Source organism: Wyeomyia smithii, chromosome 3 (assembly GCF_029784165.1).
Source record: "Wyeomyia smithii strain HCP4-BCI-WySm-NY-G18 chromosome 3, ASM2978416v1, whole genome shotgun sequence".
Classification (NCBI taxonomy): Eukaryota; Metazoa; Arthropoda; class Insecta; order Diptera; family Culicidae; genus Wyeomyia; species Wyeomyia smithii.
The window spans coordinates 159,235,667-159,249,224 of record NC_073696.1 but is presented as its reverse complement, the minus strand read 5'-3'; the positions used below and the strand labels follow the sequence as shown (position 1 = coordinate 159,249,224).

Below are 13,558 nucleotides of genomic sequence, written 5' to 3'. Positions count from 1 at the left end.
TTTGACATTGATTTTATGAAAATCAGTCCAGCCATCTCTGAGAATAATGAGTGAGATTAAACAGTCTCCAGAACAAGTTTCTGTAAATAAATTTTTAACCACAAGTTCAATCTTTATGAAATTGAAAAGGGTAAGGGTTTTCAAGGTAGCCCGTTTATTTAAAACCAATTTTGTTCAAATCGGTTGCGTAGTTTCTGAGATAACGATGTTTCGTGATTTTTACATTTTGATACATAACCTCTTAACTAAAAATCCGACGCCTTATTACTAGATGCGCAAAATTTCTGGGAAATACGACACACACAAACATTTTGCTAACGCTAGCTAGTGACGGTCTTTAGAAATTAGCAACTGCCGGCGTTAAAAAGAAATAGATGAATTGGTAATCCCCAATTACAACGACCGGTGCGAACAACGGTTGCTATCCAAAATAGCAACGGCCAGCGTTGTGAAAATAGCAACTCAAATGGCAACTCACCGGTGCGCTTGCTCTTAGTTGTTTTTTCAATTGTGGAAGGCGAAGTTAAAACGTTTAGAATTTTCTTCTGAAATTGATCTCTAGTTTCTCAAAATAACCTGTATGATTAAATACACTATAACTAGCATCGGATACATGATGTTTCATTAGGGTGGTTCATGATATTGTGAAAAAATGAGGATAAAATGCTCGCGCACTAATAATGTAACATTTGGTATTGAGATGATCCTTTTTTGAATTTTTTGTTTGTTTGAACAATGAAACACATAAAAATACACAATATAACATTTCTCATTATTATTCGTCATCAAGAAACAATAGATAAATAAAACATCCACAGAAACTCTCTTTTTCCTATATTTTTGCCGAGATTCGGTGCTTAGATTTCAACAGTCCCTTCCAGTTTGAGTGCTGAAGTATGTTTTTTTTCTGGAAAGTGACATCATTAACAAGAAATTTTAGGTTTTTTCTCTTCCAAGTATTTTTCAACAAAACAAATATCTTCCATCTTTAGCTAAAAAACCACTTGGAAATTGAATTTCTTTGAAATACGAGACAGAATTCTTTATTGCAATGACGAAATTTCAATTCTGAAGTAATTCCACAAATAATGGGCAACAAATTTAATCGACAATTTTTGATTTGGCTGAAACTTTACATAGACATTTCTATTGGCAAAAGATGCAATTTGGTGCTATTGGTTAAACATTTTTTGGTTCACGACTCATTTTTGAGAAGCTATTGAAAATTGCAATTTTTGAATGGTATTGATGATTACAAATATTTTTAATAACTCTGTAATTCCAAAAAAAATGTACATCTAAAATTTAAAAAAAAATTCATATAAAAAACAAGTTAAAAGAAAATTAAAAATAATTATAAAAAAAAAGTTTTTTTTTAAATCTGATTTTGAAAGTCATAATTTTTTGAAAGACCTAAATTAATCCACCTAGCGGTCAGACCCAGCCTTTCTCATTCAAACTTATTATTTGTAAAAATAGATTTACATGAACGCTTCAATCCAATGTATGTTCACTCTTTAGGTTCTAAAAAATTGATGTTGTAATCTATACATATAAAAATGCAGTCCGGTCTGTCTGGCTGTCTGCCTGATCCATATAGACTCAAAAACTACCGAACCGATCGACGTGAAAATTTGTTTGTAGGGGCTTTTGGTGCCGATAAGGGTTCCTATGATAGTTTGAGACCCCTCTCTCTTCTGGAAGGGAGCAAGTGCAAGCCAGTGAAACCGAATTTGGCATGTGGATGTTTTAAGGGAAAACAAATATGTCCATATTAGTTGTACGCCCCTCCCTTTTATGAAAGGAACACACAAATGAAACACAAATTTCGCACAGCTCAAGAACCAATCATGAAAATACAACCAAATTTGATATGTGCATGTTTTAGAGGTAACAAATATGTCCATAATGGTTCGACGCCCCTCCCTCTTCTGGAAGCACATGTTTCTGCACAAATTTCTGCACATCTCGCGAACTAATCAACTAAATGGAACCATATTTAGTAGGTGAATGTTTTTAGTGATAACAAACATGTTCCATAATCGACCTCAGGCAACATTTTGGATTGTAAGATGGCAACATCCGGTTTCTGGAAAACAGCCTAGAATGATACACAGGAGCTCAAATCAACCACAGATACCATTTTGAATTCTAAGATGGCGACTTCCGGTTTTATGAACAACAGCTGAAAATGACCAAATACAAATACTATATGAGTATCTCCAGAGCCAGAATGTTGCAAGAAGCTAAAAATTGACCTAAGACACCATTATGAATTGTAGGATGGCAACTTTGGTTCCTGGAAAACAGCCAAAAATGGTCGATTTCCGTCTAACATGAGTATTTCCGGATCTACAAAAGCCGAAATCGACCACAGACCCCATTTTGGATTCTAGGTTGGCGACTTCCGGTTCTTGGGAAACAGCCAAAAATGATCGAATAACACCCAATATGGGTGTTTCTTCAACCAGAATGACGCTCAGATGCTTGAAATTATCTTAAATACCATTTTGAAATAAAAAACGGCGACTTGCGGTTTATGAAAAACAGTCTGAAATAACCAAATACTATCCAATATGAGTATCTCTGGAACCAGAATGATGCAATGAGCTAACAATTGACGTCAGGCACCATTTTGAATTGATAAATGGCAACTTCTAGGAAACAGTCGCAAATGACCGAATAATACTCAATATGGATATTTCCGTAATCGAGATGATGCATAGAAACCAAACATTGACCCTGGACACCATTTTGAATTTAAAGACGACCTCTTTTAGTTTCTGGAAAACAACCAAAATAACTAAATACCTACCAATATGGGTATTTCCGGTTTCAGCTTGATGCCAGAAAATCTGCTGAAAATGACCGAATACCACCCAATATGAATATATTCAGAATTAAGGCGATGTACAGAAGGCAAAAGTCGAGGATGTTGTCATTACGATAAAACCAATCATTTCGAATGATTTGTTATTTGACTTTGATCATATCCTTTGGCCGATTCGTCGTGCATTTGCACACATTAAACACATCGCAGGCGATCAATGAATTTATAACGATCAAATAGCCGCATATCAAATTGTTATGAAGTTTGTTATTCGTAAGTTCGAGAGATGACTCGTTCGTATAGCACTAGTTAAGTTCCAATAAGTCATGTAATCTTTGAAATAATAGATTTTCACTGTTAAATTAACAGTTCAATACATAACGGTGGCTTAAGTTCGATTATAATCAAATGAAATCGGAACGTATAGGGCAGCCAAACTTTGAAACTACGTGTTCAATCATAATTCATCAGTTAACCTTTAACTAGCTCGCTCATCTGATAATAATATTGATCAAATCGGTTGTGTAGTTTCTGAGATAATGAAGTTTCGTGACTTTCACATTTCGGTACATTACAGACGAATTTACAGTAAAATTCAATAGGGTGTTATGAGGCAGCTAGACTTATTAATTGACACTAATTTTGTGGATATCGATTCAGCCATCTTTGAGAAAAGTGAGTGAGTTCAAGTAGTCTTCAAATTATGCTCCTTTTCATAGCTGGATTTCACATTTTTAAACATAAGAGGCAAAGTAATAGTCCGGTTGCAAAACAAATCAATAGGGTCTTATGGGGCAATTAGACCATCCATTTGACATTGATTTTATGAAAATCAGTCCAGCCATCTCTGAGAAACATGAGTGAGATTAAACAGTCTCCAGCACGTTTCTGTAAATAAATTTTTAACCACATGTTCAATCTTTATGAAATTAAAAAGTTAAGGGTTTTCAAGGTAGCCAGTTTATATATAACCAATTTTGTTCAAATCGGTTGCGTAGCTTCCGAGATAACAATGTTTCGTGATTTTTAAATTTTGATACATAACCTCTAAACTGAAAATCCGATTACAATAAAATTGAATAGGGTCTTATGGGACAACAAGCCCTTTCATTTGCAGTTAATTTCATGGAAATCGGTCCAGCCATCTCTAAGAAAAGTGAGTGAGAATAAAATTCTGCACATACACACACATATACACACACACATACAGAAAATACTCAGCTCATCGAGCTGAGTCGAGTGATTTATGCCATTCGGCCCTTTGGAGCACTTTTATACTTTCGGTTTTGCAAGTGATTGCTATACCTTTCTAGGAGAAAGGCAAAAAAAAATTTTTTTTATATTTTTTCAAGGAGCATATTTTTTTGGTAGAAAAAAATTATTATCTACAACTTCGCCAAAAACATTATGTCGATCAAACAAGCCGTTTTGGCTGTAGAAATATTTTTAATTTCCAATAGAGCACTATATGGGAAATTAAGAATATTTCTACAGTCAAAACGGTTTGTTTGATTGGCATAGTGTCTTTGACAAAGTTTTAGATAATAATTTTGTCCTTCCATAAAAAATTTAAAATTAAAAAACTTGTTCTCTATGATCTCCCCGGCTTCATTGCTGAGGTTATTATTTGTAGTTTTTATAAAAAAAATTAAATTTGAAAAAATGAGCTTTTTTAAATTAATATTTCTCAATATTAATATATGGAATATATCTTAATATTAATAATTATTATTTTTCAATATTAATATATTAAATTAACAATTTATAATATTAATATTTTTTGACTTTCTCCTAGAAAGGTATAGCAATCACTTGCAAAACCGAAAGTATAAAAGTGCTCCAAAAGGCCGAATGGCATATATCACTCTACTCAGCTCGACGAGCTGAGCATTTTCTGTATGTGTGTGTGTGTGTGTATGTGCAGATTTTTATTCTCACTCACTTTTCTCAGAGATGGCTAGACCAATTTTCATGAAATTAATTGCAAATGAAAAGTCTTGTTGTCCCATAAGACCCTATTCAATTTTATTGTAATCGGATTTTCAGTTTAGAGGTTATGTATCAAAATATAAAAATCATGAAACATCATTATCTCAGAAACTACACAACCGATTTGAACAAAATTGATTTCAAATGAACGGGCTGCCTAAAAAACCCTTTACTTTTGAATTTCATAAAGATTGAACTTGTGGTTCAAAAGTTATGAAAAGAAACGTGTTCTGGAGACTGTTTAATCTCACTTATATTTCTCAGAGATGACTGGACCGATATTCTTAAAATCAGTGTCAAATGGAAGGTCTAGTTGCCCCATGAGACCCTATTGATTTGTTTTGCAATCGGACTATTACTTTGCCTGTTATGTTTAAAAATGTGAAATCCAGCTATGAAAAGGAACATATTCCAAAGACTACTTGGACTTACTCACTTTTCTCAGAGATGGCTGACCCGATTTCCCCAAAATTAGTGTCAAATAAAAGGTCTAGCTGCCTTATGACACCCCACTAAATTTTACTGTAATCGAACTATAACTTCGTCTGTAATGTATCGAAATGTGAAAATTACGAAACTTCATTATCTCAGAAACTACACAACCGATTTGATCAATATTATTATCAGATGAGCGAGCTAGTTAAGGTTTAACTGATGAACTATAATTGGACACGTGGTTTCAAAGTTTGGCTGCCCTATTCGTTCCGATTTCATTTGATTATAATCGAACTTAAGCAACCGTTATGCATTAAATTGTTAATAAAATACAAAAAGTCTATTATCTCAAAGATTACATGACTTATTTGAACATAACTAGTGTCATACGAACGAGTCATCTCTCGAACTTACAAATAACAAACTTCATAACAATTTTATATGTGGCTCAAAAGTTATGGAAAGAGAAAAAATCAAAGACTATTTGAAACTATACCTGCTTTGATCGATATATGTGGCCTCAACATAATTTAAATGTGGTATCGTACTATTCGAACGTTCCAAATTCATTGATACCTTGCGATGTGTTCAAAGTCTGAAAATGCACGACGAATCGGCCATAGGATATGATCAAAGTCAGATAACAAATCGTTTAAAATGATTGGTTTTATTGAAATAACAACATCCTCGACTTTTGGCTTCCTTATTCTGAATATATTCATATTGGATGGTATTCGGTCATTTTCAGCAGATTTTCTGGCATCAATCTGACACCGGAAATACCCATATTGGGAGGAATTTAGTTATTTTGGTGTCCAGGGTCAATGTTTGGTTTCTATGCATCATCTCGATTACGGAAATATCCATATTGAGTATTATTCGGTCATTTGCGACTGTTTCCTAGAAGTTGCCATTTATCAATTCAAAATGGTGCCTGAGGTCAATTGTTAGGTCATTGCATCATTCTGGTTCCAGAGATACTCATATTGGATGGTATTTGGTTATTTTAGGCTATTTTCCACAAACCGGTAGCCGCCATCTTTTTTTTTTCGTGTTGGGTATTTTCGTCACTGCGACCAATTTTTTGATATTTTGTGACATATTCCCCCTTTTTAATTTTGCTTAGTCAGGATAACGTATCACTATTGGAAGTGGTCGTTATAGTCTGGCCAATAGCATTAGTCCAGTCCGGTATTATACTTCGTATGAAGCGCACAACCGTACTGGGATTTGTTCTCCAGATTTCAGAGGGTTCCAGAAGACCTCTCTCGAAGAACTTATATCTTTTGATAAAAATTGCCGGACATCGGCATAACAGATGTTCCGAGTCTTCTTTTTCCATGCCACATACTCGACATGTATCATCTTGAAGTTTTTTCATAACCTTCAAATGATAACGGCTCGGACAATGCCCTGTAATTAAACCAGTATACGTGCTTAGATCTTTTTTTGAAAGATCCAGTATTTTACGAGTCATAGAAACGTTCGGAGTGATGAACCGTTTCGACTGCCTACCGATGAAGGTGTTTGTCCAGTTGGATTCCACTTTCAGAGTTTCCCATGCTTTTAGTTCCATTCTAAGGGAACAAGCGGATAGACCACAGAAGGGTTCTGGTCCTATGAACTGATGAGACGATCCAAGTCTTGCCAATTCATCGGCTCTTTCGTTCCCATCTATTCCACAGTGACCAGGAACCCAGTATAAGTCTACTTGATTATTACAACCCAGTGTTTGGAGTGATTGAACACACTCCCAAACTAGTTTTGATGTGCATGTCGCAGACTTCAAAGCCTTCAACGCTGCTTGACTGTCGGACATCATGCAAATGTTTGAGTGTCTGTATTTCCTGCGTAGGCATATTTCAGAACATTCTAGTATTGCTTGGACTTCAGCTTGGAAGACAGTTGGCCATTGGCCCATTGGAACTGACAGGTCTATTCCTGGGCCAGTTACTCCTGCTCCCACTCGATTGTTCATTTTTGAACAATCTGTGTAGAAAATGATTGATCCTGGGCGGAGATCAGGACCACCGCGTTCCCAAACATCACGCTCAGGTTCAAACATTCGAAATCGTCTTTTAAAATTGTATCTTTTCTCCATCCGGTCTTCATTGTTTATCACTAGGGGATTGATACGAATAGTTTTTAGAATACCTAGATGACTCGTTAAATCACCCTCAAAGAGCCTTAATGATCTTTTGATCCGTAAGGCACTCTTTTCGGCTTCTTATTGTATGAATTGATGCAGTGGAAGCATAAACTGTAGAGCTTCACATGCCTTGGTGGGTGTGCTTCTCATTGCACCCGTTATTGAGAGAGTGGCTAGCCGTTGAAGTTTTTCCAACTTATCTTGAGCACCTTTCTCCCTTGTTTTTGTCCACCAGACTAGTGAAGCATAGGTAATTCTGGGTCTCACTATAGCCGAATATATCCAATGGATCATTTTCGGTTTGAGTCCCCATTGTTTACCAAAAGTTTTATTACATATCCATAGAGTATTTGTAGCTTTTTTATTGCCTGCTCTAGATGTGTATTCCAGTTAAGTTTTGAAGTAGAATACTTCTCTCAGGAAGTTCGGCTACATAGGGATGTGAAATGAAAATCTAAAACCGAAAAAAATTGAAAAATATGTCCAATTTCATATGCTAATAAATCGGTTAGTATTCGATGGATTTACTTCGTTCTTGCAGCAAAAGATTGGAAAATCTTCTAAGATTCTTCCCAAAATAAGAAAATTGTAATTTTATTATTCACACTATTGTACTATTGAAAACAGTCAAGCCTTGTCAAAACGAAAAATTCGACCTCTGATTGGTCGTTATATGCTTGCTTCCCAAGCACGGTCGACAGGATCATATACCTTGCAATTGAAAACATGCTATTTGGCCTATATAAGAGCCTGTTTCAGCCGGAGCCGCTCACAATAGTTCTAGACAGCGACAACAGCAGTCGTCCTTCCTTAGCAGCAGCACTAGCCCTGTGGTTGGTCACCACGTCTCAGGAGCAGCGCGGTTTTTCTCAACGTGTGCCACCAGACAGCTATTATTCCCCCCGTGTTGGGGCAGCATGAAGATTGCCATCAGGAAATCCAATTTTGGAATTCAAAATGCCTTTTTTAAGGCAAATAAACAATTCATTAAAAGTTAATAATTTTTGTCAACGCAAGCAAGCATTCTGTGTTGCATCCTAGCAATTTAAATCTGTCGCACCCGTCGAATTTACTGAATGTGAAATAGCTTCCACAGTGCATGTTGTCCGTGTATCTTAATTCCCCCAATGTTAGGACAGCTCAAAAGTTGAAATCAGCAACCGATTTTGAACCGCAAAATGCTTTTTTCAAGGCAAATAAAAAGATAATTGAAGGTTAATAATTTTCTGGCATCAACACAAGCAGACATTCTGTGCGGGATGCAATCAAATTCTGTTGTAGTTGTCTAATTTTCACTTTATTTAGTAAACCACCCCACTGTAGGGGCAGCGCAAAGGCTGCGATCAGCATAACCGACATTGAATAATAAACTGCCCTGTTAGAACGCATTCACAAAAGCAGTTAGCTCGACTATGCAGAGCTAATATGAAGTCGATTCAACCAATCAGCATAAACAGAATTTCGTCGTCTCCCAGCTGCCAAGTTGCAACATGATGCAACACGCAACAGCGAGCAAACGAAATCGCTTGAAGTTACAAACCGCAATAAGATACGGGTTAAAACCGTTGCGTGTGTGAGAGCACCATCGGTGTTTATTCGGTGGATACAAAAATCAAATGCGAATTTTGGAATAATTCGTCTAAAGAACATAAGGAAACGGTAAACCTGAACTGAAAGGCGTGGCCTATTACGTAGCACCCTCCGGTTATAAAAGAGTGTTTCTGGTAAAACTAGCTACATTCATTAGTCGGAAGGTGAACTGGATGGACCGTCCACAACGTTGACAGCAGTAACAGCAGATATCGGCACTCAGCAGTAACAGACCATAGCAGCGGTCGCGCCTGTGGCTGCCTTCAAATTAAACAAATCACTTGCCCTGTGGTTGGTCACCACGTCTCAGGCCTCTGCCAGGCTGAACGCCAACGCGAGCGATCGGACGAGATTTTTGCGGTACATCAGCCGGCACTTCCTCTAATGGAAAAGTAGGATCATTTTGTTTAGAAGAATATTACTGTCGGTAATATTACAGAGATGCGATTGCATCATATCCGATATGGAATTGAACAATTGTTCTTTTGAGGACAAATAAAACACTTAATTTGAAGAGTTAGTAGCTTTGGGTGCCAGTAGCAGTATGGTAACAGCCTCAGCGGTAGGTGCAGCCGGTACTTCCCTAAGGCCGATGTAATAAGGAAGTAAATGGAAGCGGCACGGCGAAACAGTTCGGGTGTTCTTAGACGCGCGTCATTTTTCGTACGATAGCGGCGGTATTAGCGGTAGATGCATTTGCCAACACTTACTCCAGTAAAGCCGTGTCTAATTTTCAATGTGAAAACACCTTTCTATTGTGTTGGCAGTGCGCATTAGGCCTCTGCCAGGCTAAACGCGATAAGCGGCGCGAACCGATACGCCGGCCGTAGGTTAATTTACAGCCGTAAGTAGAGCTGTGTAAAAGTATTCTACTTCAACCTTGCGGTCGTGGCTTTGCACACAACCCTCCTGTGATTTTTTACGAGGAAGCTAACATGATAACCTTGTATGGGAAATTCATCCAACTCAATTATCTGTCATAGTTTCTTTTTTGTCAAGAGTTACTCCAAGGTATTTGACGTTATCTGAGAGTTTAAGAAGCTCACCTTTTAGCATAATATCATTAAGCCTAGTCTTTTTTCTACGTGTAAATGGGACGATAGTGGTTTTTCAAGGATTTACATTTAAGCTTTCCCTATCGCACCACGAGGAAATAATGTTTAAGGCAGTTTGCATTCGGTCTGTGATGATATCATCATACTTGCCACGAACAATAATGACAATATCATTAGCAAATCCAACTACTTCAAAGCCTTCTTCCATCAATTTTTTTAGAAGATCATCAACTATTAATGACCACAGCAGAGGAGATATCACCCCTCCTTGTGGGCACCCTTTTATAGCTGTTACACTTATATAAAGCTACCAAGGCTTGCTGCTATTTCTCTTTTTGATAACATCTCGCTTATCCAATGAATAATGCAATTGTCAAAACCACGTTTCTCCATTGCAGCAGCCATTGAGTCATGAGACGAGTTATCAAATGCCCCTTCAATATCAAGGAACGCCGTAAGGGAAATTTCTTTTGCAGCAGAAGATTTTTCTAGTTTTGTAACTATAGTATGGAGTGCAGTTACCGACGATTTCCCCTCCTGGTAAGCAAATTGATATTTACTAATAGGAGTTTTAGAAAAATATGATGATTTGATGTGCTCACCGATTATTTTTTCCATTGTTTTGAGAACGACTGACGATAAGCTAATTGGCCTAAAGGATTTTGGCAGAGATTTGTTCCTTTTGTTGGCCTTAGGGATAAAAATAACCCGTACTTGTCGCCACGCTTCCGGAATATAGCCTAGAATTAAGCTGGATTGAAAGAGTTGTGTTAGAATGGGCATCAGAACTGTTTTACCTTTCTGTAGTAGTACCGGATAGATTCCGTCTCTACCAGGTGACTTGAAGGGTTCAAAGGAGTCTATTGCCCATTCAACTCTACTTTCGGTAAAAATTTGGTTGGCCAAAGTAATTGCATCATCCCTAGTTCTTACTAGCCCAGTCATCGTATTCACTGTTTCGTGAATTTCTGTCCTGGTTATAAGATTTCCAGTACTTGATACAGATGTACTTTGGTCTTCACTTGAGTTAATGATCGACCCAGGAAAGTGTGTTTTCATCATTAACTCTAATATTTCTCTAGCAGAGCTAGTACAAGAACCATCTTCTTTTCTTAGAGTACCCAACTCATTTGAGTGATCTTTCGCAAGGATTTTTTGCAGACTGGCGGCTGTTGGAGTATTTTCAATGTTTTCACATGTATGCCTCCAGTGAATCCTTTTAGATCTTCTTATTTCTTTATTATAGGCGGTGAGGGATTGCTTGTATTCGACCCACTGTTGGGTTCGTTTAGCCCGGTTGAAGAGTTTCCGAGTTTTTTTCCGAAGTTTTTGTAGAGATTGATTCCACCAAGGTACTTCTCTATTTGTAGAGCGTATCTTTGCAGGGCAGCAATCAGCCGCCATCTTAGATTCCACAATAGTATTTAAGATAATTTCTGGCCTCTGAGCGTCATTCTACTTGAATGTTTTTAGAGGTAACAAATATATCTATAACGGTTCGTCGCCCCTCTCTCTTTTGGAAGCACATCCTGGGAAACAGCCGAAAATGATCGAATAACACCCAATACCGGAAGTCGCCATCTTAGAATTCAAAATGGTATCTGTGGTCGGTTTTAGCTCCTGTGTATCATTCTAGATCCGGATTTTGTTATATTGGGTGGAGATCGGCCATTTTTGGCTGTTTTCCAGAAACCGGAAGTTGCCATCTTACAATCTAAAATGTTGCTTGAGGTCGATTATGGAACGTATTTGTTACCTATAAAAACATTCACCTGCCAAATTTGGTTTCTTTTAGTTGGTTAGCTCTCGAGATGTGCAGAAATTTGTATTTCATTAGTATGGAACCCCTCCTTTCCAGAAAAGGGAGGGGCGTTCAACTGTTATGGACATATTTGTTACCTCATAAAACATCCACATGCCAAATTCGATTTAATTTGCTTGGTTTGTTCTTGAGTTGTGCAGAAATTCATGTTTCATTTGTATGGGACCCCTCCCTTCCAGAAGAGGAAGAGGTCTCAAACTATCATAGGAACCTTTATCGGCACCAAAAACCCCTACATACAAATTTTGACGTCGATCGGTCCGGTAGGATCAGACAGACTGCATTTTTATATGTATAGATTGCAACATCAATACTTTAGAACCTAAAGAGTGAATATACATTTATTGGATTGAACCGTTCATGTAAATCTAGTTTTACAAATAAAAGTTTAAATGAGAAAGGCTGGGTCTGACCGCTAGGTGGATAAATTTAGGTTTAGGAAGATGAGGTTATGATGATTTTGCAAATTACATATAAGTATTCAACATTTTCCACGATACACAATCTTAGTCTCGGTTGAAATAAATGTTTTTTTATTTTGCACAGAGCAGTTTTTCGAAACATATGTACAAAGTGTTGTTTTGTTTTATATTACCATTTTACATGGTATTTTTTTCCAATTCAACATTGCCACCCTAAAGACAATGTTATAACAAATATAATATTTTCAGGAATTTTTCTAGTTGTATTCTTCATATTCTCACAATATTATGAACCACCCTAATGATACATAATGTATTCGATGTAAGGGAACATCCATAAATGAAGTAGCTTTTTTAAGGGTTTTTTTGACACTCCCCTCTCCCATTGTAGCATTTCGTCACAAAATCAGGACCCCCCTCCAGATAATTACGTAGCTTTACATTAACCCCCCCCCCCCCAAATGGTAGTTTTTTTTTGCTAATTTTATTATCAAAAACATACTTTGTGTCATAAATGAACAACAAAAGACAAGGAAGTAATAAAAACAACCCAAAACATACAAAATATTGATAAAAAATAACAATTAGAAAAAATCTTTATTTTTCTTAATTTTATATTTGCTACGTAACTTGGCTTGACCCCCCACCCTCCCCCTCATCACCTTTCGTCACAAAACTGCAAACCCCCTCCTCTCCCCTCGAATGCTACGTCATTTATGAATGTTCCCTAAGTCATAGTGTATATCATTCTACAGGTTGTTTCGAAAAACTAGCGAGACTAGGGTTTTAAAATGGCCAAACTTCAATCGCTTTGCGCCACCCCATTTTAAGTCCGATTGAGCTGAAATTTTGCACAGGGTGTTTTTTCGGGCAGGTGAATATTTTGTTTAGGGTTTTTTTTTTAATTTCCCGGTCACTACTTCTTCATACGATGATTGACACCCTAGTGCACAATGGTCCAGAAACCAAATTTAGGGGGAAATTTGGGTTTAGAGCTCTATGGCAATATTTTAGAGAAGAACTTTCTCTACAAAAATGTTACATATGATAAAGCGCTTGTTAAAAAATTATCAAAAATTGGGGTGATCAAAATTTTCGATGCAATCAAGTATCTAACTTTTTTTATCTTTGTAGATAAAAGAAAAACATGTTCTACAATGTTATAGTTCCAATAATTTTAAGTAACTCTGCATAAATTAAAAATTTTCTCTATCTTCGAAAACAACCGATTTATATTGGAAAAACACATTTTGCGCTCTAACTTTT

The 13,558-nt window shown here is 36.8% G+C and overlaps 1 protein-coding gene across 23 annotated transcripts in view; it reads left to right on the top strand.

Moving 5' to 3' along the window:
- Positions 1-13,558, top strand: part of LOC129732737 (GAS2-like protein pickled eggs) — a 1,144,034-nt gene that overhangs the window by 996,267 nt on the left and 134,209 nt on the right. For 11 of the 23 annotated variants that reach the window (XM_055693916.1, XM_055693907.1, XM_055693908.1 and 8 more), the window contains one exon: positions 10,447-10,588. The exons of 11 other annotated variants lie outside the window; for them this stretch is intronic. In XM_055693916.1, the coding sequence (XP_055549891.1) occupies positions 10,447-10,506 (60 nt within the window). In that variant the 3' untranslated portion in view covers positions 10,507-10,588. The remainder of the gene's footprint in view (positions 1-10,446; positions 10,589-13,558) is intronic. One more of the 23 variants, XM_055693900.1, reaches the window with a different exon arrangement.